At 40.5% G+C, this 22,386-nt stretch overlaps 1 protein-coding gene across 3 annotated transcripts; it reads right to left on the reverse strand.

The window, feature by feature from the left end:
* Positions 1-1,120: 1,120 nt before the first annotated feature.
* Positions 1,121-19,098, reverse strand: METTL22 (methyltransferase 22, Kin17 lysine). 3 transcript variants are annotated; one of them, XM_084641305.1, is made up of 12 exons: positions 19,009-19,076; positions 16,846-16,873; positions 15,702-15,850; positions 14,815-15,186; positions 13,289-13,329; positions 13,059-13,203; positions 10,230-10,301; positions 9,430-9,483; positions 5,249-5,329; positions 3,637-3,739; positions 2,959-3,127; positions 1,121-1,325 (listed from the first exon to the last, which is right to left on the reverse strand). In XM_084641305.1, exons 3-12 carry the CDS (start codon positions 15,832-15,834, stop codon positions 1,290-1,292), a joined length of 1,206 nt encoding a protein of 401 aa, XP_084497431.1. In that variant the 5' UTR covers positions 15,835-15,850; positions 16,846-16,873; positions 19,009-19,076; the 3' UTR covers positions 1,121-1,289. The 3 variants fall into 3 exon arrangements, with proteins under 3 accessions (XP_084497431.1, XP_084497430.1, XP_084497432.1); XM_084641304.1 differs by lacking the exon at positions 16,846-16,873 and having other exon boundaries at positions 19,009-19,098; XM_084641306.1 differs by lacking the exons at positions 16,846-16,873; positions 19,009-19,076 and adding an exon at positions 18,713-18,983.
* Between the last annotated feature and the right edge of the window lie 3,288 nt (positions 19,099-22,386).

Raw genomic sequence — 22,386 nt, forward strand, 5'->3', positions numbered from 1 at the left:
TTACTGCCCTAAAAAATTAACCAAATCAAGCATAAAACCTCTTTTAAAAACTACTACTAGAGGCCTTGTTTGGCAATCTAGTATAAAGCGCAATACATTACAACATGAAAGATCACAGCTCTCTGGGCTGGAAGAACTACGGAACCAACACATTCAGAGACAGGGAGCATCATGCTGCCCTTTAACCCACTGAAAACAACTCTAAAGAAAGAAGTCTAGAGCTCTTCAGCAGGAGGAAGAGTTCCCACGACTGCAGGTGTGGGGAAAATGGGTGACCATGATGGACCACTAGCATCACCCAAAAAAAAGAAAAAAAATTATTACAGAAATATAGAACATATATCGTGGGGTTTGTGTTTATTAACCAGGAGAGCCGTGATCAACAAACGCTACTTTTATTTTTATAGCCAAGAAGTCCAAGAATATGTGAGTGGGCAATGCAAAAGAGGCTCCATGGCACTAATTTCCTCCTCCTCCCAAAATCTCACCCACCCACAGGAATGTTGTGAGGCTAGAATTCCACGGACTGAAAGAGGGTGGACAATTCATGCCACCCTCAGCTTAGCAGGGATTGAACAGCATAAGATGCGAGCAGAATTGCTCCAGAGAGAGGCATACAAAACCTGAACTCTGTGCATCAGTTGAAATCCTGGCTTCTACACTAGAAAGGTCAAAGTAGGCGAAAAGGTAGTCCTCCATTTTCGTAGTTCATTCTGAAGTTTTAAAAATAGATTGTTTCCTCAACTCAGAGCAACCACCTGGTGAAAAGCAGTTGGGCCTTTTGCAGATCACTCCACAAGTGTCTAGAATACTAACCTGGTATGGAAGTAGAATCTGGCTCTGAGTTTACTGATTATTAGATATAAATGTAAGTGTATGAGATTGACACTTCTGTAACATGGAAAGAGGTTGGATGGGTGGTTATTAGTGTACAGGGACAAAGTCATAGAAAAAAAAATTACTGGTCCCAGGAGTAAAGACACCTTATCATGACTGTTAGAGAGCCAGTATCTGTGGATCCATCACAAAGTTGATAGAAGTAGTTAAGAGTAGTTTTCAGATCTGTACTATGAGGAGCAATTTAAAAACAGCATCATTAAAAACTATAAAGAAATCATCCTTTAAGTGCTACAAGATATATTTAATTAGTTTAAGGCAAATCTGCATCAAAATCTTGGCTTATGGTTCCATTGGGAGCACATCTTCTGGAAAAAACTCTACATTGTTTTATTTGTAGAACAGCATTAATTTTCTGCCTCAAGGTCTTCAGCTGTCTTATGTGAAAGAGGTCACATAAGTGGTTCAGCAATGATCTTCCACAGCTCCTGTGCAAAGGGAAAAAAGTGTATTTTTAGAATGCACTCAGGCCACTATAACATGATAATTATTAAGGAATATTAAATTAGTTTCAACACCCGCCCGTTACATAAATTTGCTTGCAGCATGCATAAGGCAAGAAGTATCTTTGAAGACTAATTTAATTTAGCTATTATTCTTGGAGCTTTGTACCTTTTAGCTACAGCAAGAGAAGTTGAATCTACCTATTCCTGAAGTTAGCAAGGGAATTCAGTATTCTAAATAATTAACATTGCCATAAATTAAATGTCATTACAATAATTTCACAAATTCTGGGGTCTGCAGAAGGTATGTTTTGGCTGATAACTTGTTCTGTGTTTTTTTGCTTGGTTCTGCAAATGGTTCCTCATACAGCCTTCAAGGGTGTAACTGAATATATACATGCACTCAATATATTTTACTACAAAAACGTGAGGAACAGGAGACATTGAAAAGTGTCTCTATTTCTGGAGAATGAACAGTAGAGCAGATGTGTGTTTGCTAAATGGAACATTAGAAAGAAGACTGTCTTGGTCACAAGTGTAATTTATAAGCAGTCCTCTATCACCACCATATTTTAAATTGTGATTAGAGATTTCACTTATAGTTTCAAGTAGAATGGAAACAGTACATTACGGTTTTATTACATACAGAGCACTAAAGACCAACACGATCATAATACAATCTTTGGCAAAAAACATTTATGAAGCATATGAGACCTAGAAAATATATAACACAAAAACAGTATGTTGTTATTTCTTATGGCTTTGGTCATTGTACATATCAAAGCTGAATAAAAAAAAAAATTAACTATGAAACTAGGGTTCCGTCCAAATCAGGTCCTATTACAGACAGATATTTTAAAAGAAAAACACAGAATATTTGACCAAATGAGTTACAATCTTTACGAACCTCCAAGAGATTAAAAATCTAGTTCAAGGTTACTTATTTTTTCTGCAACAACAGATAATCACTATTAACATCTAAAATGGTACCAACGGTTACATTCTCTACGTGACTTTAGGTATTACTGAAATTATATACAGTTGGGACAACAGAGCCCTCTGGTAAAATAAGTAAATAAGGAAACCATTTAAAAATTACTGCATCTGGTAATTTTTAAGATTATTAAAATTTATTAATAATTTGATATGATCTCTTTTTCAGTACACTTTAAGTAGCAAAGGTTTTTTTTTATTCGAAACGTGGAAAGGAGCTTTTCTTACATAGAGAAACATACCATGGCACTATTTTAGACATTTACTAGCAAATAAATTAATATTTTAGTTCTGTTTTGTAGTTACTCTGAAAATCATGTTTTCTGTTGCTCTAGTGAGCATGTTTATGATGCAGATTATATTAATTTACTCAAAGGTAAAATAAAGCTTATCAACATAAGCTTTGCCAGGGTATGTAATTCATAAAACCTTGATATGCTGTGACATAGCCCAGCATAAAAAATGTAAATATAAAGGTAATTTCTTGGACAATAAATAGCTTCTTTATGAACGTAAATAAAATGGTGAATTGTTTTGTGTTTTTACTCACTATATTGACTGAACTGAAAACTTTTTGAAGTAATTCTCTTAACACATTACATTTAGTGTGATAAACTACACTCACCAGTTGCTCAATCCGTTCATAAACGAGAAATTGGCAGAAAGCAAGCTTAATGGGCTCAGAAGTATATTTCATTTTGCTATCTTGTAAGTTTTCCAGATCATTCAAAGTATTTCGAAAATGATTGTAAGCTTCACATGTAATGTCCATATGTCTTAAGGTGAAGTTCAGCCTGGCAAGAAAGTATCCATTTAAAGTGATATCTCAAAGCATTTTCCCTGTCCCTTGTATCTTAAATAGATACTTAACTTCCCCAAATATAGCAGCAGAGAGAAAATGCAATATAAATTCTTTTTATTGATGTCAAACAATAATGACCATATTCTTTTCATAGCAAGTGTGTTATCTTAATTAAGATCAGAATACTGATCAGTTCTGGATAATATTTCTGTCTCAAAGAAAGAAACTACCCTCCCTTCCCACCAATTTTAGGCCTTTTTCTCATTTAGCTACATTTGCGTAACTCTACCCAAGGATAGCATGACATGACACATAGCGAGAACAATGAGAGAGAATCATAACTCTTTCTCATGACTTTTGTAGGTTCAGAACCTGAGAACGCTTGGAGGCTAAAGAACATACTGTGCAGTGAATACTCATTGAAATGTCTGATCAGTTAATGAGAATCAAAAGATCTGAAGCAAAAACAAAGATCTTAAGGAAGGTCAAGGTGGCACTTACCTCTTTTCTATTGATAAGTAAATTGTGCAAGAGTTTTTCAAGTTGTGGGTGATTTTGTACAGTGTTTTGAATAAAGCATCTGTTAAGTCATCTTCATAAAAAACTAAAATACAAAAGAAACATTAACATAGCGATGAACGTTTGACTGTTTTAGTCATAGATGATTTTAAACACAAAACAATCATCCTTACTTATGCAGATTATTTCTAATGAACAATCTTTAGGACAAATCCAGACAGTAGTGTAGGAGAAAGTAGGAAGAGCTTTTAATGGCAACAACTGACTCTGCTATATTAATCACAGCTGCTTTTTGTCAAGCCTTCACTGGTTTCTCAAATGTCAATGCAAATCATTAGTCTGGCAACTTGCATTATCTATAAACAGGCTCTCTCCCAACCAAGAAATACCTTACTGTATGTCTTAAAGGAAGGAGGAGATATAAATCATGAGGCTGAACTCAAAAGTTAAACTTGTGTGAGAAGAGAATCAGGCCCATCAAGTTCCTTAAAGTGAAAAGATACAGTATGCCAAAAAAAGGCATCCAGCGACTGGTTACATCATCAGCAACGTAATCATATGATGTATAAGAAACGTTGCCTCCTGATCTGACTGTCTAAAGACACTAGGCAGGACTTATACACACAACTGAGTTCAACAAATCCAGGCACTACTTACTAAGAAACATACTGCAGAACAGCTGCACTAGAAAATATTCACCACTTTAGGATACAAACGAAAGGCTGAAAGTGTGATCAAATTACATAAAAAGAGTAAAGGGCATGGTTTTCGAGGAAAAAAATTTCTCTTGTTTTTTCCAAGGTCTACAGTGAAGGGTACAGAGTTCAAAAAATACTATCTAGATAATTTTCATTTTCTGAGAGATAAGGCGTGGTAACTTCACTACTGACTGTATGAACCGTGCTCAGTTTACAACAAATTTGCTTCAGAGAAGTTAAAATTTCGTATGTGGTAAAAGAATATCTATACAATCACAACACTGCCTGAAACTTTTTTTACCCAGTATTGTTAGAAGTAACACCTATGACAATTATAACTCAAACATCAGAGAAACACGTCCCATCAGTCTATTTACTTCATTGCCAATATTTCGCTGTTTCTCCTATATAGTGAGGTCAGTCTGTTTGCTTGTTCTGTTATTTGTATGAGTCTTTCACTCAGCAACAGGACAGAGAAAAACATGTAAGAAAACCGCACAAGTTGGCAGTGAGACTCTGGGCAGATGTAGTTCAAGAAACTACTTGCAACTGTTTTAAAAAATTTACTAAGTTTCAAGTTGCTGCTCCCGTTAAACAGTTTATTCATATTTTGTTACCAAGTTTAGAAAGAAAGAACAGGCTGTTTCAAAAAGGTTTCCAATTTCTAATTTGTAATTATAATCTATAATTTTTGAAGAAAGACAGCAAGAAACTTCAGATAGTGAAGACTATCATAACTCCGCTGAAGTCAATTAAACTTTACATCAGCTCAGGATCTGGTCTACTTTTTTAAAAAAAAAAACCCTGAGTTATCCTATTCAAGATTAAATACTTGACATTTGCACATTCATATGTCACTTTCATCAAGGTCCCTGGCTTCGGTTACATTCTCTTACCATCAGCTGCTAGTATCACCGTGGTGTGGTCATGCAAATCAGCAATCTCTGCTTCAGACCAACTGTAGGGAGCCTCAGGGTCTATAACAAAGAACATACAAATTGCCATATTGGGTCAGACCAAAGGTCCATCTAGCCCAGTAGCCTGTCTTCCAACAGTGGCCAATGCCATATGCTTCAGAGGGGATAAACAGAACAGGGCAATCATCCAGCGATCCATCCCACTGTCCAGTCCCAGCATCCGGCAGTCAGGCTTAGAGACACCCAGAGCATGGGGTTGCATCCCTGACCGTCTTGGCTAATAGTCACCTGATGGACCATTCCTCCATGAACTGATATAATTCTTTTCTAAACCCAGTTATACTTTTGACCTTCACAACATCCCCGGCAATGAGTTCCACAGGTTGACTGTGCGTTGTGTGAAGTAGTACTTCTTTTTGTTTTAAACCTGTTGCCTATTAATTTCAATAGGTGACCCCTGGTTCTTGCATTATGTGAAGATGTAAGTAACACTTCCCTATTCACTTTCTCCACATCATTCATGATTTTATAGACTTCTATCATATCCCCACACACACCCCAGTCATCTCTTTTCCAAGATGAAAAGTCTGTTTTTTTAATCTCTCCTCATAGACAAACTGTTCCATACCCTTCATTTTTGTTGCCCTTCTCTGTACCTTTTTCATTTCTAATATACTTTTTCGAGACGGGCAACCAGCACTGCACGCAGTACTCAAGGTGTGGTAGTACCATGGATTTATATAGAAGGATTATGATATTTACTGTCGTATTGTCTATCCCGTTCCTAATATTGTTAGCTTTTTTGATCGCCGCTGCACATTGACTCAGATCTCTTTCTTGAGTGGTAATAGCTAATTAGAACCCATCATTTTGTACGTATAGTTGGGATTATGTTTTCCAATATGTATTACTTTTTATTTATCAACACTGAATTTCATCTGCATTTTGCTGCCCAGTCACTCAGGTTTTTGAGATTTTGTAACTCTTCACATTCTGCTTTGGACTTAACTATCTTGAGTAGTTTTGTATCATCTGCAAACTTTGCCATGTCACTGTTCACCCCTTTTTCTAGATCATTTATGCATATATTGAATAGCACTAGTCCCAGAGCAGACCCCTGAGGGAAACTACTATTTACTTATCTCCATTCTGAAAACTGACCATTTATTCCTACCCTTTGTTTCCAATCTTTTAACCAGATACTGATCTGTGAGAAGACCTTCCCCCTTATCCAATGACTGCTTACTTTGCTTAAGAGCCTTTGATAAGGGACCCTGTCAAAGGTTTTCTGAAAGTCCAAGTACACTATATCAACTGGAACCCACTTGTCCACAAGCTTGTTGACCCCCTCTAAGAATTCTAATATATTGGTGAGGCACTATTTCCCTTTACAAAAGCCATGTTGACTCTTCCCTAACAAATTATGTTTATTTATGTGTCTGGTAATTCTGGTGATTCCTATCGTTTTAAACAATTTGCCTGGTTCTGAAGTTAGGTTTACTAGCCTGTAATTGACAGGATCATCTCTAGAGCCTTTTAAAAAAATTGGCGTCATATTAGCTATCCTCCAGTCATCTGGTACAGAATCTGATTTAAGTGATAATTTACATATTACAGTTAGTAGTTCTGGCATGGTCAATGCAAAAGGCATCTGGCCTATCGAATGAACATTCCACTGCCCCCAACCCACAATAATCTATCTCCCACAACTGTTACTAGGGCAGCAGTAAAAGCTACAATGTGGAGAAAGGAGTGGATGAGAATTCACAGAAGGCTCCTTGGGGTTGGGTACTGATGAGTTTGTTTACATGAAACTCTTATCCCCTTCAGGAGCTCCAAACCCCACTCCAATGAAGTGCTCTGCTTTCCTTTCTCTAGTATGACTGATTCTTCTCAGAATCGGTTGCCTGGGGTGCAAAGTTTTGCTTATATGAGTATAAAGTCTTGCTGCATCCCTTACCACCACATAGGCAGATCTGAATATTTGATTCTCAAGCGATTAAAAGAAATATCACAACAAAGAAAAAACAAAAACATAAATAAATGTGAGTTTTGATCAAAATTCCTACTTAATTTCAGCTATGCATTTTAGGTATAGGAATACTGATAGACTGGATTTTTAAATGTCCAAAGACACTATCCAAGAGGCAACATTGCTACTACATATTCAATAAAGTTAGGAGTCAGCCTGTAAAGTCCAAAACCAGAATAGTAATTTTTTCTTCTCTCAAAACTCCATCTGCATGAATGGGGCTTTTTTAATCGTAAAAGAGAAGCACTACTTTTTCTGAAGGCATTAAATCCCATTACTGCTGCTTGAATGATTACATTGAGACAGGGTCCAAAGAAAGTGTAGTAGTCTGTTGCATACAGCTGCTTGTACAGTTCAGTGATGACAACTTCATTGTAAAGAACCTACAATTTTAACCCAAGAAAAATAGAGGTCCCTTTTATTGATACTGATATTCATTGCCCCCAAATTAGCTGTACTGATTTTCATTTATTCAGAACAAAAAGAACGATCCCCAGCTATGTGCCCTTGCCAAATATTTAAAGTATCATAAGTTCAGCTAAAAAACCCCCAATCCTCTCCCAGCCAAAAACCTCACAAAAAATTGCATGCATCCTATCACAGAGCTACTTTAATTGTTCTAGCCACCCCACCCCACTTCCCTTCCTAAAGGTTTGGAAGAATAGATGTGTTTTGCAGCCAGCCGGTCAACAGATTGGGCATTAGTGTATGTGCATGACGTGCATTATGTATGCTTACACACACTTCACAACAACATTAAGATAAGATCAAAATGTGACCCATCTAAGATCTTGGAAGCATAAAAACTTCAAAAACTTCAAAAGACTACTATAGTGAGGAATGCCAGACACTATAGTCCCATGGAATATTCATCGACTTTGGTATCTCTAAGTATGGCATAGATCTTTGGGAGCTAGGGACTGCATTCTGGCTCCATGCAGAGAGGAACTACAATCTATGAGGGATAAATCCTGCAGATTCTAGGACAGATAAGCAACTTCAGAGAAGTACCACCCCCCCGGAGGGTACTGCACATAGATTCATAGATATTAAGGTCAGAAGGGACCATTATGATCATCTAGTCCGACCTCCTGCACAACGCAGGCCACAGAATCTCATCCACCCACTCCTGCGAAAAACCTCTCACCTATGTCTGAGCTACTGAAGTCCTCAAATCATGTTTAAAGACTTCAAGGAGCAGAGAATCCTCCAGCAAGTGACCCGTGCCCCATGCTACAGAGGAAGGCGAAAAACCTCCAGGGCCTCTTCCAGTCTGCTCTGGAGGAAAATTCCTTGCCGACCCCAAATATAGTGATCAGCTAAACCCTGAGCATATGGACAAGATTCACCAGCTAGATACCTAGAGAAGAATTTTCTGTAGTAACTCAGATCCCACCCCATCACATACTGGTTCTGACCAGGTTCAAGAGGCACCATAGGGAAAGAATGGGGTTTTGGAAACAAGGGGCAGCCTGAACTGACTCAGGGTCCCTCATTTGATCCTTGAACTCAGATGAGACTATAACCAGGAGGTCAAAACACTGTTGAAAGAGTCTGAAGGACTGGAAACCTACCAGTGTCTCCACGTGGTAGGCTTAGCATGAGTGTAGAATATACTGGTTTGTATGTTTTTTCATGTAATGCTTTTGTCCTAAATAAATGTACTATACTCTTAAAGCTGGGTGGTCACTCTCATAGCCCCTGGGAGATAGCAGAATGGCAGGAATAAGACTAAGGTCAGAATTGCTGGGATAAGCACAGTAAATTGCAATAAGACTGCAAGCGTGTCCACCCCAGTCTGGAGGGATGCGAGTCCCTGCCCATAGAGAACTGATGACTGGAGGCCTGAGACCTAAGGGGGCACCCTTAAGGAGACCATGGAGGGAGAAGAGGTGCAATTACCCACTGAACTGTGACACTTATTGGTTTAATGCAGACTTTTGTAACTCAATACTCCTGCTCTTGGAAATGATCACTAATTTCAGAAGGGGCCACTCCGACTTATTAAAAAGTGATTTTTACTCGAACCTGATGTAACTGAAGAATTGTTAGTTGCAGTTTAGTACGTTTAACTATTTCAAAACTATCATGGAAAACAGTTTGAACTAAATGCATCACAACTACTTACCAGTACAGAACTCATCTTTCAGCCAGTCCAGCTCTTTTACCTTAACTTCACCTCCTGTACATACACACACACACAAAAACATCATAAAAAACCTACAGCTGATGGGCAAATTAACTGCATCCACCCTTCAGATGGTAATTTAGTGGAGATCATGGACCAAAAATCAGCAGTGAAGTGGTGCTGTAAGTGGAAAAATGGTGGAAAAAGTGAAAAAAAAAATTGACATGAACTGATTTGGCATTCAGCCAAATCAGATAGTTACACATGCAGAAGGAAACAATGGGAGAAGTGCAGAAGAGGGAGCCTGCTTTACCTTATGCGCTCCTGTTAGCTATTTTACCTGCAAGATAGCTCCCTTCCAACCCTTTAACATTTGTTTTATACATTCCAATGAGAAACTATTACACCACTTCACCATTGACACTCAATTTACAACACTGCTGATTTTGGCCCAAAGACTTCCACGACTCCCAATTATTCCAGGTGACTCTTGAAGGATTCCGTATTACACAATAGCTTTGTGCAGCAACCATGGTTGCCTGTATCTGACTGGAAGAGAGCAGTGCCCTGAAAGAGTCCTGCGCTGTGCTCAGAAGAGCAGCAACCGCAATGTGGACCCTATATAGAGTTTTCATGTCTTTGTTTCTATGAGACATATTTTCAATTATGATAAAAAGTTTCATTATTTGTAAACATTTGGATAGTGACATCAACCTATATGGCCGCCACTGTATATTCTAGGAACAGTTCTACTGACAAAGGCACAAACTAGCAATTGAGAAATAACAAATGGTTCTTACCTGCTGGCTCAGTAAGATGCTTGTTTAATGTTACATTTTGCTCACACATAGCCAGAAGATCTTCACCAACATCTGGAAATAACTGATAATTGTACTGAAAACAATATTATATTCGGAATGTGCTGAAGCCCTGACCTACGTGATAGACTCCTTCTTGGGATGAGAGGATAGCTTAATCTCCAGGGCCTATTCATAGTTCCTGTGCTCTCTGCTGACACTGCCAATAACAAAGCCCAATATTAAGGCCAGCAGTGATGAGCAAATGTCATGATCTGGACACTTCTTCATGAAGAGGTGAACTTAGACTGCCAAACATTTTCACACAGACAACTAGCAGTCAAATATTTAGGATGTATCTGAACAGGAGACCTAGAGTTGAAAGGCTCTCTCTGTTCATAAGAACAATCATTTTTGTAAAAACAACAGTTTTCTAGAGTGTTACAATCAAAGGCAGATTCATTTCTTCGGAAAACAAATTTAGGCAGGATCCACAATGTTAGTTGTTCTTAGTATTGTCTTTTTCAGACTTTTTGTTTGTTTTAAAACTGCAGTTTTAGCAAAAGCTAAGCTAATACCTAATTGACTGACAAGGTTATCTCCAACGTGCAGCTGAAATTTCAATGGTATATCTGTCAATAAAATAAGATCTGCAAACGAATACAAAAATAGCCATAGAACTGGTTCTTTATTTGCCTGTATCAATCAAGTTTGAGACACTATGCAAGCTGTGCAAATAAAACAAAATATACAGAAGCTAACTTTCCAAAATTCTGTACATTAGAGACAAGCTAAATAATCAGGACTTTCTGTTGTACACAGCTAGCTTCCTTACGAGAAATGTAGCTGCTACCCAGTCATGTTCTATTTAAATTCAATGTAAAAATGTAACATTCCCTAAAATGACAGGTTTCAGAGTAACAGCCGTGTTCGTCTGTATTCGCAAAAAGAAAAGGAGTACTTGTGGCACCTTAGAGACTAACCAATTTATTTGAGCATGAGCTTTCGTGAGCTACAGCTCACTTCATCGGATGTATACTGTGGAAACTGCAGAAGACATTATATACACAGAGACCATAAAACAATATCTCCTCCCACCCCACTCTCCTGCTGGTAATAGCTTATCTAAAGTGATCATCAAGTTGGGCCATTTCCAGCACAAATCCAGGTTTTTTCACCCTCCGTCGTGTCCCCCCCCACCCCACCCAAACTCACTCTCCTGCTGGTAATAGCCCATCCAAAGTGACCACTCTCCTTACAATGTGCATGATAATCAAGGTGGGCCATTTCCAGCATAAATCTAAGTTTAACCAGAATGCCGCTTAAATAATGCGTTGGAGGGGTTTTAGTTGGGGGCTGAAGGTGACGGCTAGTGGCATTCTGTTATTTTCTTTGTTAGGCCTGTCCTATAGTAGGTGACTTCTGGGAACTCTTCTGGCTCTATCAATCTGTTTCTTCACTTCCGCAGGTGGGTATTGTAGTTGTAAGAATGCTTGACAGAGATCTTGTAGGTGTTTGTCTCTGTCTGAGGGGTTGGAGCAAATGCGGTTGTATCACAGAGCTTGGCTGTAGACAACCTATCCTGAAGGATGACCCAACACTCTCACAAATCTTGGGAGACAGGCCAGTCCTTGCCTAAAGACAGCCCCCCAACCTGAAGCAAATACTCACCAACAACCACATACCATACAACAGAACCACTAACCCAGGAACCTATCCTTGCAACAAAGCCCGTTGCCAACTGTGCCCACATATCTATTCAGGGGACACCATCAAAGGGCCTAATAACATCAGCCACTCTATCAGAGGCTCGTTCACCTGCACATCCACCAATGTGATATATGCTATCATGTCCCAGCAATGCCCCTCTGCCATGTACATTGGTCAAACTGGACAGTCTCTACGTAAAAGAATAAATGGACACAAATCAGACGTCAAGAATTATAACATTCATAAACCAGTCGGAGAACACTTCAATCTCTCTGGTCACACAATCACAGACATGAAGGTCGCTCTTACAACAAAAAAACTTCAAATCCAGACTCCAGCGAGAAACTGCTGAATTGGAATTCATTTGCAAATTGGATACTATTAATTTAGGCTTAAATAGAGACTGGGAGTGGCTAAGTCATTATGCAAGGTAGCCTATTTCCCCTTGTTTTTTTCTACCCCCCCCCCCCCGGCGTTCTGGTTAAACTTGGATTTATGCTGGAAATGGCCCACCTTGATTATCATGCACATTGTAGGGAGAGTGGTCACTTTGGATGAGCTATTACCAGCAGGAGAGTGAGTTTGTGTGTGTGTGGTTTTTGGAGGAGGGTGGGGGGGTGAGAAAACCTGGATTTGTGCTGGAAATGGCCCAACTTGATGATCACTTTAGATAAGCTATTACCAGCAGGACAGTGGGGTGGGAGGAGGTATTGTTTTATGGTCTCTGTGTATATAATGTCTTCTGCAGTTTCCACAGTATGCATCCGATGAAGTGAGCTGTAGCTCACGAAAGCTCATGCTCAAATAAATTGGTTAGTCTCTAAGGTGCCACAAGTACTCCTTTTCTTATTCCCTAAAATGAAGATCCTGATTCCATTTCACACTTGTAAGGCACCACTTCTTTTTTGTGTCATCTACTGAGAAATTTTTTGCACGGTATTATCAAGAAATCAAGAACCTGTTACTTGGTGTCAGTATGTATAATCAGAAAAAAAAGAAAAAAGGGCTAAACGGAAAAAACCCAGCAGAAATAAGAGATGCTTCATTCAAATTTCCTGTGCTTCTACACAATTAGACTTTTTTCACGTTAGTGTTTAATTAAAAATACTTGCATCAAAGTACCTGTGCAGTACACAGTCTTCGCAACCATTGCCATGACAATGCTTGTAATTCCAGTTCCTCCTCCAAGCTCTAGTACTGTGCAACATCTGAACGTGTCCTGTTTGAACAAGATATAATCTGCAAGAAGAAAGGCTCCTCGCCAGACCTTCAGGAGAAAGCAGAAGGCATAGAAAGTTAAGGCTCTGATGAACAGTTCACGAAGTGCAGGATACCATGAAGAAGATACATACTTGTTTACCAACATCTTCCAATGGTGTTGCCATTGTATGCTCTGGTAAAATGAAAGCAAAAAAATGAAACAAGTACTTTAACAACATTTTTTTAAATGAACAAGTAACATAAATAAGAGTCATAGCTAAAGATTTTTTTTAAACTTAATGTCAAAGGACACTATCTTTACCGTCTGGGATCATATTCTTTTTAAGTTACATTTTTAAAATTTGTGTTTTTAGACTCACTCATAAAACACAGTAAAAAGTAGGGTGCTTAACACTATACATGCAGTCTCTGAACATAAACAAGGAACTGTTTACAGTAACATAACAATGAATAGGTATTTATAAGTGGCTGTTTTTATGTTAGAACATTTATCACAGATCTTCCATTTAACCAGATAACAGGTGGACTACAGGCAGCGGTAGCATAAGCTTATTTTGTAATTTATCAACCTGCCTCAATCCTGACTTGAAAAAGACAAACTCTATGGATGAGAGATATTTTGTTGTGGACTCTGAGACTACTAAAAAGTATGTTATTGTAGTGCCAGCTATAATAGTGGTTTGAGAGGTGGACAACTATCCTCCAACAAATGGACTAAGATCACATATTCCACTGAAGAGCCAAATGTCAGCAGCTTTTGTTCAGTAACATCTTAAACCGGTATAGTTCAGCAGAAAAAGCTTTCTGGAATTTTGGATCCCTGGAAACCATCGGACAAATTCTGATTCTCTGTATAATCAATCCCCTTCCTTACGAAGGAGTTTTAAATAGAGTAACAGAAGCACTGTTATTGTAGCAATGTCGGTCTCAGGATATTAGAGAGACAAAGAAGGTGAGGTAAACATCATTCATTGGACCAACTTCTGTCGGTGAGAGACAAGCTTTCCACCTTACACAGAGCTCTTAGTCCTGAACGAATAATCATACTATGTAAAGAACTACACACCTAAACATTTTGATTTAGCAGCTAAAACATGAAAGAGTCAAATATAAGTAGATCACATTCTTGCACTACTGATAAATACCAGAAAAGGTTAACTGACAATACAAACTGTCGTATACACCAACATGTTTACGTGTCCCCCCATACTTTAGGATTTATTATAAATTAAAAAAAAGAAGAGAACCCACTTGAACCAGATTAGCCATAAAAACTACACTTAAAAAGAGAAGAAAGTGTCTGTTTTTCAAGCAAATGAAAAGATTCTAAATCTGAAGCTTGAGTTTATGCTCTGCAACAACTAAAGGCCATAATAGCTATATTTCAGAGCCTTGATGGGTGCCGAGAGTCAGGAACTACCTGAGTTACATGACACCTGGTTGATGGGGAATTTAATTTTCAAAAAGAAAATTTCATATCGAGTTACTAAAGTGTTACTACTCAACTAAGTATCAAAGTAAAAGCAAATCAAGTTGCCAATACCTGTTCATTTGGCATAAAATAACTGCTACTGCTGTATTATATAGCCCATGTTTTCTTTTGTATGAACAAAAGTAAATGATTAATGTCTGTGTATCAGCCTATAGCTTTGCTTACCTATTTTAATAATATTATTGCAGGTACTTTCCTGCTTTACATCTTCAAAAATATCTTCTCCTCCTTTAGTCAGAATTATGGGATATACTTTGTCCCTTGAAAGATCCTCCACGTCTGGATCAGGCACATATTGAGGTCTTCTGACCACTTCCAAATCCCCGTCATCATCCAGCAGAGCTTCTATCCCTTTAAAATTATTTGCTTCTCTTCCATTTTTGTTGAGAAAATCTAGATCATTACTACCTTTGTCACACAATTCCTTCCCATCTCTGGTTTGGTGTCCCATATTTTCTGTTGTAAGTTCTTTTTCATTTTTTCTCTCAGACTCCCAATTATTTTTGTTCAAAAGGAGCTGGAATTGTGACAGAAATACTAACACAAAAACAGAAAAAAAGGACGTCAAAGACAAACAATGAAAGATTAAAGACAGAATCAATATGAAACTTGCATTTTCTAAATTTATTTCCGTATAAAATATCAAAATAAACATAACAGTATTTTTTTGATAAATCACTTAGTTTACATGAGAGCTAAACCAGATTATGAGACAGTTCTCTGTAGCTGGAAAAATTGGCACTATAATTACAGTGAAATATGTTACTCTGTAAACGTTAACAACTCTTAAAATATTTTATAACTAAATACAATTAGTGCTGACATTTCTGTCTTAAGGCAAATTTTTAATGTCCAATTACGAATTTAATTTAATCCTTGACACCAGGTTTCATGGTTACAAATAAATTTAAGATACGATAAATAAATAAATGCTGAGCTCTTATATTGAGTTTTTCATCTGTAGATCACAAAGCACTTTACAAAGGAGGTCGATATTATTATCCCCATTTTACCAATGGTGAAACTCTAAGCACCATCTGATTGTATATTACCTGGCTGTCCAACGGTATTCAATCGCACCATGAGATGTCTTTTGCTTGGGGTGTGTAGATGAACATCAGAAAGTACAGTGTTGCTTCTAAATGTGATGTCATCCATTGTCTTTTTCTTTGCCACATCTACCATAGTATGCTAGGGACATCTACAACAAGACGACAGCACCTTGTGAAATGCTGTCACAACAGGAGATGCTTCTCTTCTCAATACATTTTATTTAAAATGTTTGCTCATTGGAATAACTTCATAAGACAGTTATGGTGAAGATCCCAGGCAAGTCAGAATCATGCAAACTTAGTACATCACTCTCCAATAAGATATTAAAAAAAAAAGTAAAGCAGGATGCCCACTGTAAAAACAATAAATATAAATATAGCTTTGAGTTATAGTCTGGTAGTTTTAAAAGTTGCCATATCATTCCTTATAAGAAAAAAACTACAGATTATATCGTTTATGCATTCAGTAAAGTTGCTGACATCTCATGCTGTCCACTACAAAACCGAGGCTTCAATGTGCTGTCAATACACAATCCCGGGTTTTCCAGGCTGACTGGCACAAATCTTGCACCAAACCATTTGGAAAGGGAAGCTGTGTAAAAAAAAATTGTACCACATTCTGAAACCACATCAAACAGGTCTTTACTTTGGTACATACATACACAGATCAAAGTTTTCAAAGCGACTAATGGCTTTTGGTGGCCAGCTTGAGACAGCTTTAAAAGGCCTGATTTTTAGATGGTGGGTGCTCAGCACTTTCAAAAAGTCTGGCAACTTTAATGCATTTCATTTTGGGCACCCAAAATCACCAGTCACTGTTGCAAGCTGTGGCCAGTGTGTCTAAATGTTTCAATACAAAAGCAAAGTAAACCCCAACTCTTGGCAACATCAATATTTCAACATCTTGCAGTGAACATAAGCATTGACAAATCTGATTTTCTGCCCTACGGCTTCAGAATTAGAGGGCAAGAGATTTTTAAAATATTAGTTACATTCTTTCTAGTCATTCCTCCATACATGCTTAGGAGCACTAATGTCGAGGGCTAAACCATGCTCCCTCTACAGAGGCGCAAACATACATTAATAGAAAATAACCCCTCACTGTGGAAATGTTTTTCAACATTTAAAAATCTCTGTAACTTACATGATAATTTTGAACCTTATCTGTGATCCTGTGGATAGACAGACACAAACATCAGCTGTTTGGTTTCTCTTTTTGAAAATGGAAACTTTTGGTCCCTTTCTTATACATTTTGTGGACAGTCTATTCTAACCTAGAGCTGTATCTGAATCAGAAAAAATGCACTTAAAAAAATGTTCCCAAATGTGGTCTTTTATCAGAGGTGTTAGGGAAGCTGATGTGTAGACCGTAGTAGAAAATAAGAAACTAGAAGAATGCGGTAAGCTCTGGGGGTGAATATAGAAGGGATCAAAAGTATCTTGTATTTTGTCTCTCGGTCTTTGTAACCAATAAAGCAAGGAGTATAAACTATTTCAAATAAAATCTGGGCTTCTATGTGTCTTCTCAAGCAAGTAAACTCCCCCCAGACTACCCGTGACTCTTAAAGAATCTGCCTCTCTCTTCACATGTAAAAGTTACACATTCTAGTGGAAGGAGATGATAACTAAGGTGGAAAATGGAGTGACAGAAAATCCTGTTTACCCTTCTCAATGCATTTCTGACGAGATACATGAGATTGGGAAAAATTAAAAACAAGATATACACAAGGTGGCTTATAACTCTTGATGTAGCTGCCAACAGTCAACTTTCCAGTCCAGCACACATCATATAGGCTCCTTCTCAGAGACAAAAGTATCACAACAGGGACAGGCCACTAAGGATACCACCACTGGTTGGTCCTTTAAAATTCAAATAATAGATATGCTCCCTTTTCTCATGAAAGCTCAGCTGCTTGGTGCACTTCTCCACAAAATGAGGCCCAAACCCCTCTATGTGCTTTCCTGATAAGGAGTAGGCTTTTCCTCCATGGGAACTGACATAAATTTTGATTTTCTGTTTGTTTTAAATTAGGAGTAGTGTTTCCAGTCCAAAAAGCTGTGTGTCAGTATTACAGCATAGAAATGTTCTGAGAACATAATAGCTGTTTTGTTGTCACAGAACAAAAATAGAATGTAATCTCTTATTAAACATCTCTTTACCCCACTTCATTTGTATCATGTTCATCTTAACTCATTCTTATTCTGGGATTTTTAATACGCAGGCCGTGTGCTGAATCTTCTCCCAGAACACAAACTAGAGTGTAATCCTTATGAATACTAGAAAATGTTTCTTTTTCCTGTCTACATTTATCACTTTGAGATGAGAAGTATTTCATAGGCTATACTTTGTAAATGAAACTGATTTGCTGACAAACAAATGGAATAGTTAGCTCACTCAAAAAAAAAAAAGTCACAGAACCATATGAACCACTGTTTAATTAATGAACATGAAATGATATTTCAGTTTGAATAGCTACTACCACTGGTAAACTTACTAGACAAATAAAAATGACCAGAATTAGTAACTAAATATTTTGTTTCACATTAGCAGAAAAACTCCTTATTTTCCAAATATAGTAGTAAAATGAAAGTAGAACGATTTCTTTATTTTTATTTTGGAGGGGGATATAAAATTCCCTAGCGAACACAAGACCTACAAGGAAAGGACCGCTACAAGCTACACTTCACAACTTGGGATGCAATTGCTGTACTTTGGGCATTCCCCACCCGCAGGCTTCTCCATATTTCAGGCAAGGAAGTGAGATGCTATTTCAAAGAAGTAGGTGGTAAGCCATAAAGGCAAGCTGTAAAGAAAAGCTGGACTCGTGCCTCATCTCCCCGTTGCTTCTTGATGACAAGGGGAGTTTGCTAACTGACTTCTTTCTCCAAAACACTCTGAGCTAACCCAACAAAACACGCCGGGCTGCCCAAGGTGGCGGAGAACTCCTTGCTCTGGGGGCTGCGTTTCCCTTCCCTGCAGAGCGGGGCGAGCGGTGCCCGGGGTCACAGACCTGCTAGAAACAAAGCCACGCGGGGCTCTCGCGGACAGCGGCGCCCGGGGGGCGACAGACAATCCGCCCCCGTTCCCAGCCCCCTCTGCACAGCCCACCATGGCTGCGGCAGCTCCCCAGGCCCGGCGGTCCCAGCCCCGGCGGTCTCCCGGGGCACTGGGGCGCGGCCACCGCCGGGAGCCCGGGGTTTCAGGCATGGACGCTTGTAGGGAAGAGGCCCGGCGGCCCGCCCCGGCGTTACGGGACCGCAGCCGAAGGAGGGACCAAGGCCTGGGGGAGCCCGGCCCGGCGCTCACCTCCCGCGGCAGAGCTAAGGCGGCTGTCTCCGCCGCCACGGGGCAGCCCCAGCTCCCCCATGACGCCATCACCCTGCGTCCCGCCCAGGCGGTGGGGGGAGGGAGGGACCTGATCAGGGGCGTGGCCTGTTGAGAGCCAGAGGGGGAACAAAGCGGGGCAGCAGGGACCCGGATGCTGCTGCTGCCCGACCACTTACCCAAGGGCCCCCTGGGTAAGGGGCGGGGCTAGGCTGGATTCTCACCTCTAAGGAGCCTGGCTCAGTGGGCCGAGGCCTCGCTTTTAACCCGCCTCCGCCCCTGGCTTTGGGCAGCTCCCTGGGTACTTGGCCTGCCCCCGGGCTGCCCAGCAGTTCCTGCAGCCTCCCCACCTGCGCGTGGGCACCAAGGGGAGTCAGCTCCAGCGCCCCGCGTCTCGAACGGGCTGCCGGCCGCTGGGGGGCTTGCACCCATGAATTGGTGCTGACACAGAATGTTCCCTAAAACCCTTGGGAGACACACCGGGGGATTGTCTCCATAGTGTGGCAACGCGGGCTACAGCGGTGTGATTGCTAAGGCACACTAACCTGTTACGCATTAGTTTGTCTGGGTAGACCAGGGGTGGTCGATTATTTTTTGTCAAGGTCCAAATTTCTCGGTCAGGGTATAGTCAAGGTTCAGACTCCAGAGAAAATAATAAAAAGCAATATAAAGCGCTTTCAGGCTCTGAACAAACGTGTCTGGCACTCCAGATTCAGCCCACGGTTCGCCTATTGAATACCTGCTGGTGCATACTAAAGGTTTCCCCGTGCACTGTAATGTAGAGTTTGAAATGCTAGTATATTAAAGTGCACTAAGGAACCTTTAGTGCACACCAGCAACATCCACATGGACCAATTAATGCACCACAGGTTAGTGAGCTTTCAAAATCACACACCTGTAGTGCACATTGCCCCACTGTGTAGACAAGCCCTTATTTCCTACAAGAGTGACAGGGGCTCAGAGGATGAGGCAGCCTAGTAATTAATGCATCCAACTTGCAGCTCTTTGCCCCTTTGTCAGGGCAGTAACAATATTTGTGCCTGAACTTAAGCCAGGAATCTTCAACTTTCCATCCACATCTGGGCTTTTACCCTTTTAGGGTGTCATAAGAGGGCCTGGGCCCTTCCTCTCCATTGTGTCCCACCCCAGGGCCCTGTGGGAAGCAACACAGGCATAGCTGTCCCCACAGGAAGTCCAAATTAATCTCCCTGGGCTATCATGAGGTCCCTTCAGTTTGGGGTATAACCCTTACAGTCCAGTCTCTCATCCAAAAAGAAAGAAAGAAAGAAAAAGTCCAAAGGTGCAAGGCCCTGCATTACCTGCTGGTTCTCAAAGAAAGCAGTATTTAAAGAAGGCACCACCTGTGGGCCTTACCTGCTCTCCCCTCTCAGGCTCAACCTGTAGGAAACCAGTCAGAAGAATGGCTCCTTTCTCTTGTAGGCTGGCCACCACCCTTCACCTTGGCTTCTGAGTTGCATTTTAACCAGCTCCTCCAGTCACAGCATGTTCTGCAAGCCCAGAGGTGGGGGCTACATAGGCCAAGTATTGCCTTTTAACCTGTTCAGACAGTGTGAGGTTTTTGTACCCCATCACAAGGCCCCATGAAGGTCCTTGGAATTACATGCATCCAATAGCAGGAAAATCAGGTCAAAGAACTGTCATTTACAGCAGACTTAACCTTGACCTGATTTTCACAGTTGTGCCTGTAACTGGTCCTTGAGAATCCCTTATACCTTATAGGGTTGCCAGGCATCTGATTTTCGACCGGAAATGCCTGCTGACTGAGCCGTTGAAAGTCCTCCTGCACCCTAACTCCCTCCTGTACCCCAACCCCCTGCCCCAGCCCTGATCCCCCTTCTGCAGCCAAACTCCCTCCCGGAGCCTGCACCCCACACCCCCTCCCACACCCCAACCCCCTGCCCTAGCCCTGAGCCCTCTCGTACACCTCAAACCCCTCATCTCCAGCTCCAGCCCAGAGCCCACACCCCCAGCCGGAGCCTTCACCCCCTTCTGCACTCCTAACCCCTCAGCCCCAGACCAGAGCCCCCTCCTACACCCCAACCCCTCATCCCTGGCCCCACCCCACAGCCTACACCCAGAGCCCTCACCCCCTCCCGCACCCCAACCTCCTGTCCCAGCCAGGTGGGAGGGGGAGGTAATGATTGGCAGGGCTGCTGGGGGGCAGAAGGTGCTGGGGGTGAAATGGGGGTTGACTGCTGGTAGAGGCTCAGCACCCGCCATTTTTTTCCTGTAGGTGCTCCAGCCATGGAGCAACCATGGAGTCAGCGCCTATGAATACTGTGAATTATTAGGAACTTTAGGCTGTGGCATTCTTAAGGTCCACAATGTACAGTTGTAAGGGGAGAAAAATATCCAGCCTTTCACATCCATTATTGTAGTTACTGTTATAAATTATTTTGGGTCAGCATCAGAGAAAAGTGCTTTGAAGATTTTTTCTTCCTTTCATCTGGCTCTCATGAAAAGACCAGAATATTATTTTGACTTTTGGTGTGATATGCAGCCACCTAAGTTATTACTGGAGCCTCTCTATGCTAGCATAGTCCCTGCTGCTGCAAAGTGCTAAAACCATTCACAGAAGCAAAGCAGGTCATGTTCATCATGAAATCTTATCAATTCACAATGGAGAAAAACAACACAAAAACTGCATCAGTAAATGTCACTATCTAAAAAGTTAAATACTATTACTTTACACAAAGAAGTTTTTAAATCAAAGTGCAAATTAAATGATATAACAATTAATTAGTTTTGGAATTGCTGTCTCAGGGAGTCTGAGGAAGAATGAAATTATCAGGCTTCTGCATGTTATTTACCCAGTGAGCACTGTAGGCCAAATCTTGTGGGTGGCAAAGGGGTCTCCAAGGAACCGGAGTTGCATTGTGCAGAGGTCCAGCTCTGGAGAGGCTCTGCATATGGGGACTCTTTTTGTGGTGCAGGATTCCACAGTAGCTTTCTGTGCCTCTGCCCAGCAAGGCTTTGGGGTCAAGGTAAGCCATGGATGGAAGAGGTAGGGCATGGATGATGGAGCCCAGCTGCTTGATGTTGGCCTAAGTCCCCTGCAGAGGGAGAGTAGAGAATGATAATGATGTTTCAGGGGACAGCTATTGGAGAATGGCACTGCCAGTGATTTTAAAATTAGGCAGAACTTTTATAGAAATTAATCCTATTTAGTGGATGTGAAAAGACCAGACTGTGTGTCTGCCAAATCTGGAGCTAAGAAAATAGAAGCCATACTTAATGCTTACATTTCAGAGCCTTTCATCCATAGTTTCTGAGAGACCGATTCCTAACTAAGCTGCTGCAGCCTCTCATAGAATTCCCAGAAGCAGTTATAGGTCAAAT

The sequence above is a fragment of the Lepidochelys olivacea genome (genome assembly GCF_965140295.1).
Source record: "Lepidochelys olivacea isolate rLepOli2 genome assembly, chromosome: 10".
NCBI lineage: Eukaryota > Metazoa > Chordata > Testudines > Cheloniidae > Lepidochelys > Lepidochelys olivacea.

Coding starts and splice junctions, on each gene's coding strand:
- METTL22 (XM_084641304.1), bottom strand. CDS start 15,834: ATGGTAGATGTGGCAAAGAAAAAGACAATGGATGACATCACATTTAGA. Junction 13,330..14,814: donor CAATAATATTATTAAAATAG/GTAAGCAAAGCT, acceptor TCATTTTACCAG/AGCATACAATGGCAACACCA. Junction 3,740..5,248: donor GGTGATACTAGCAGCTGATG/GTAAGAGAATGT, acceptor TTTGTATTTTAG/TTTTTTATGAAGATGACTTA.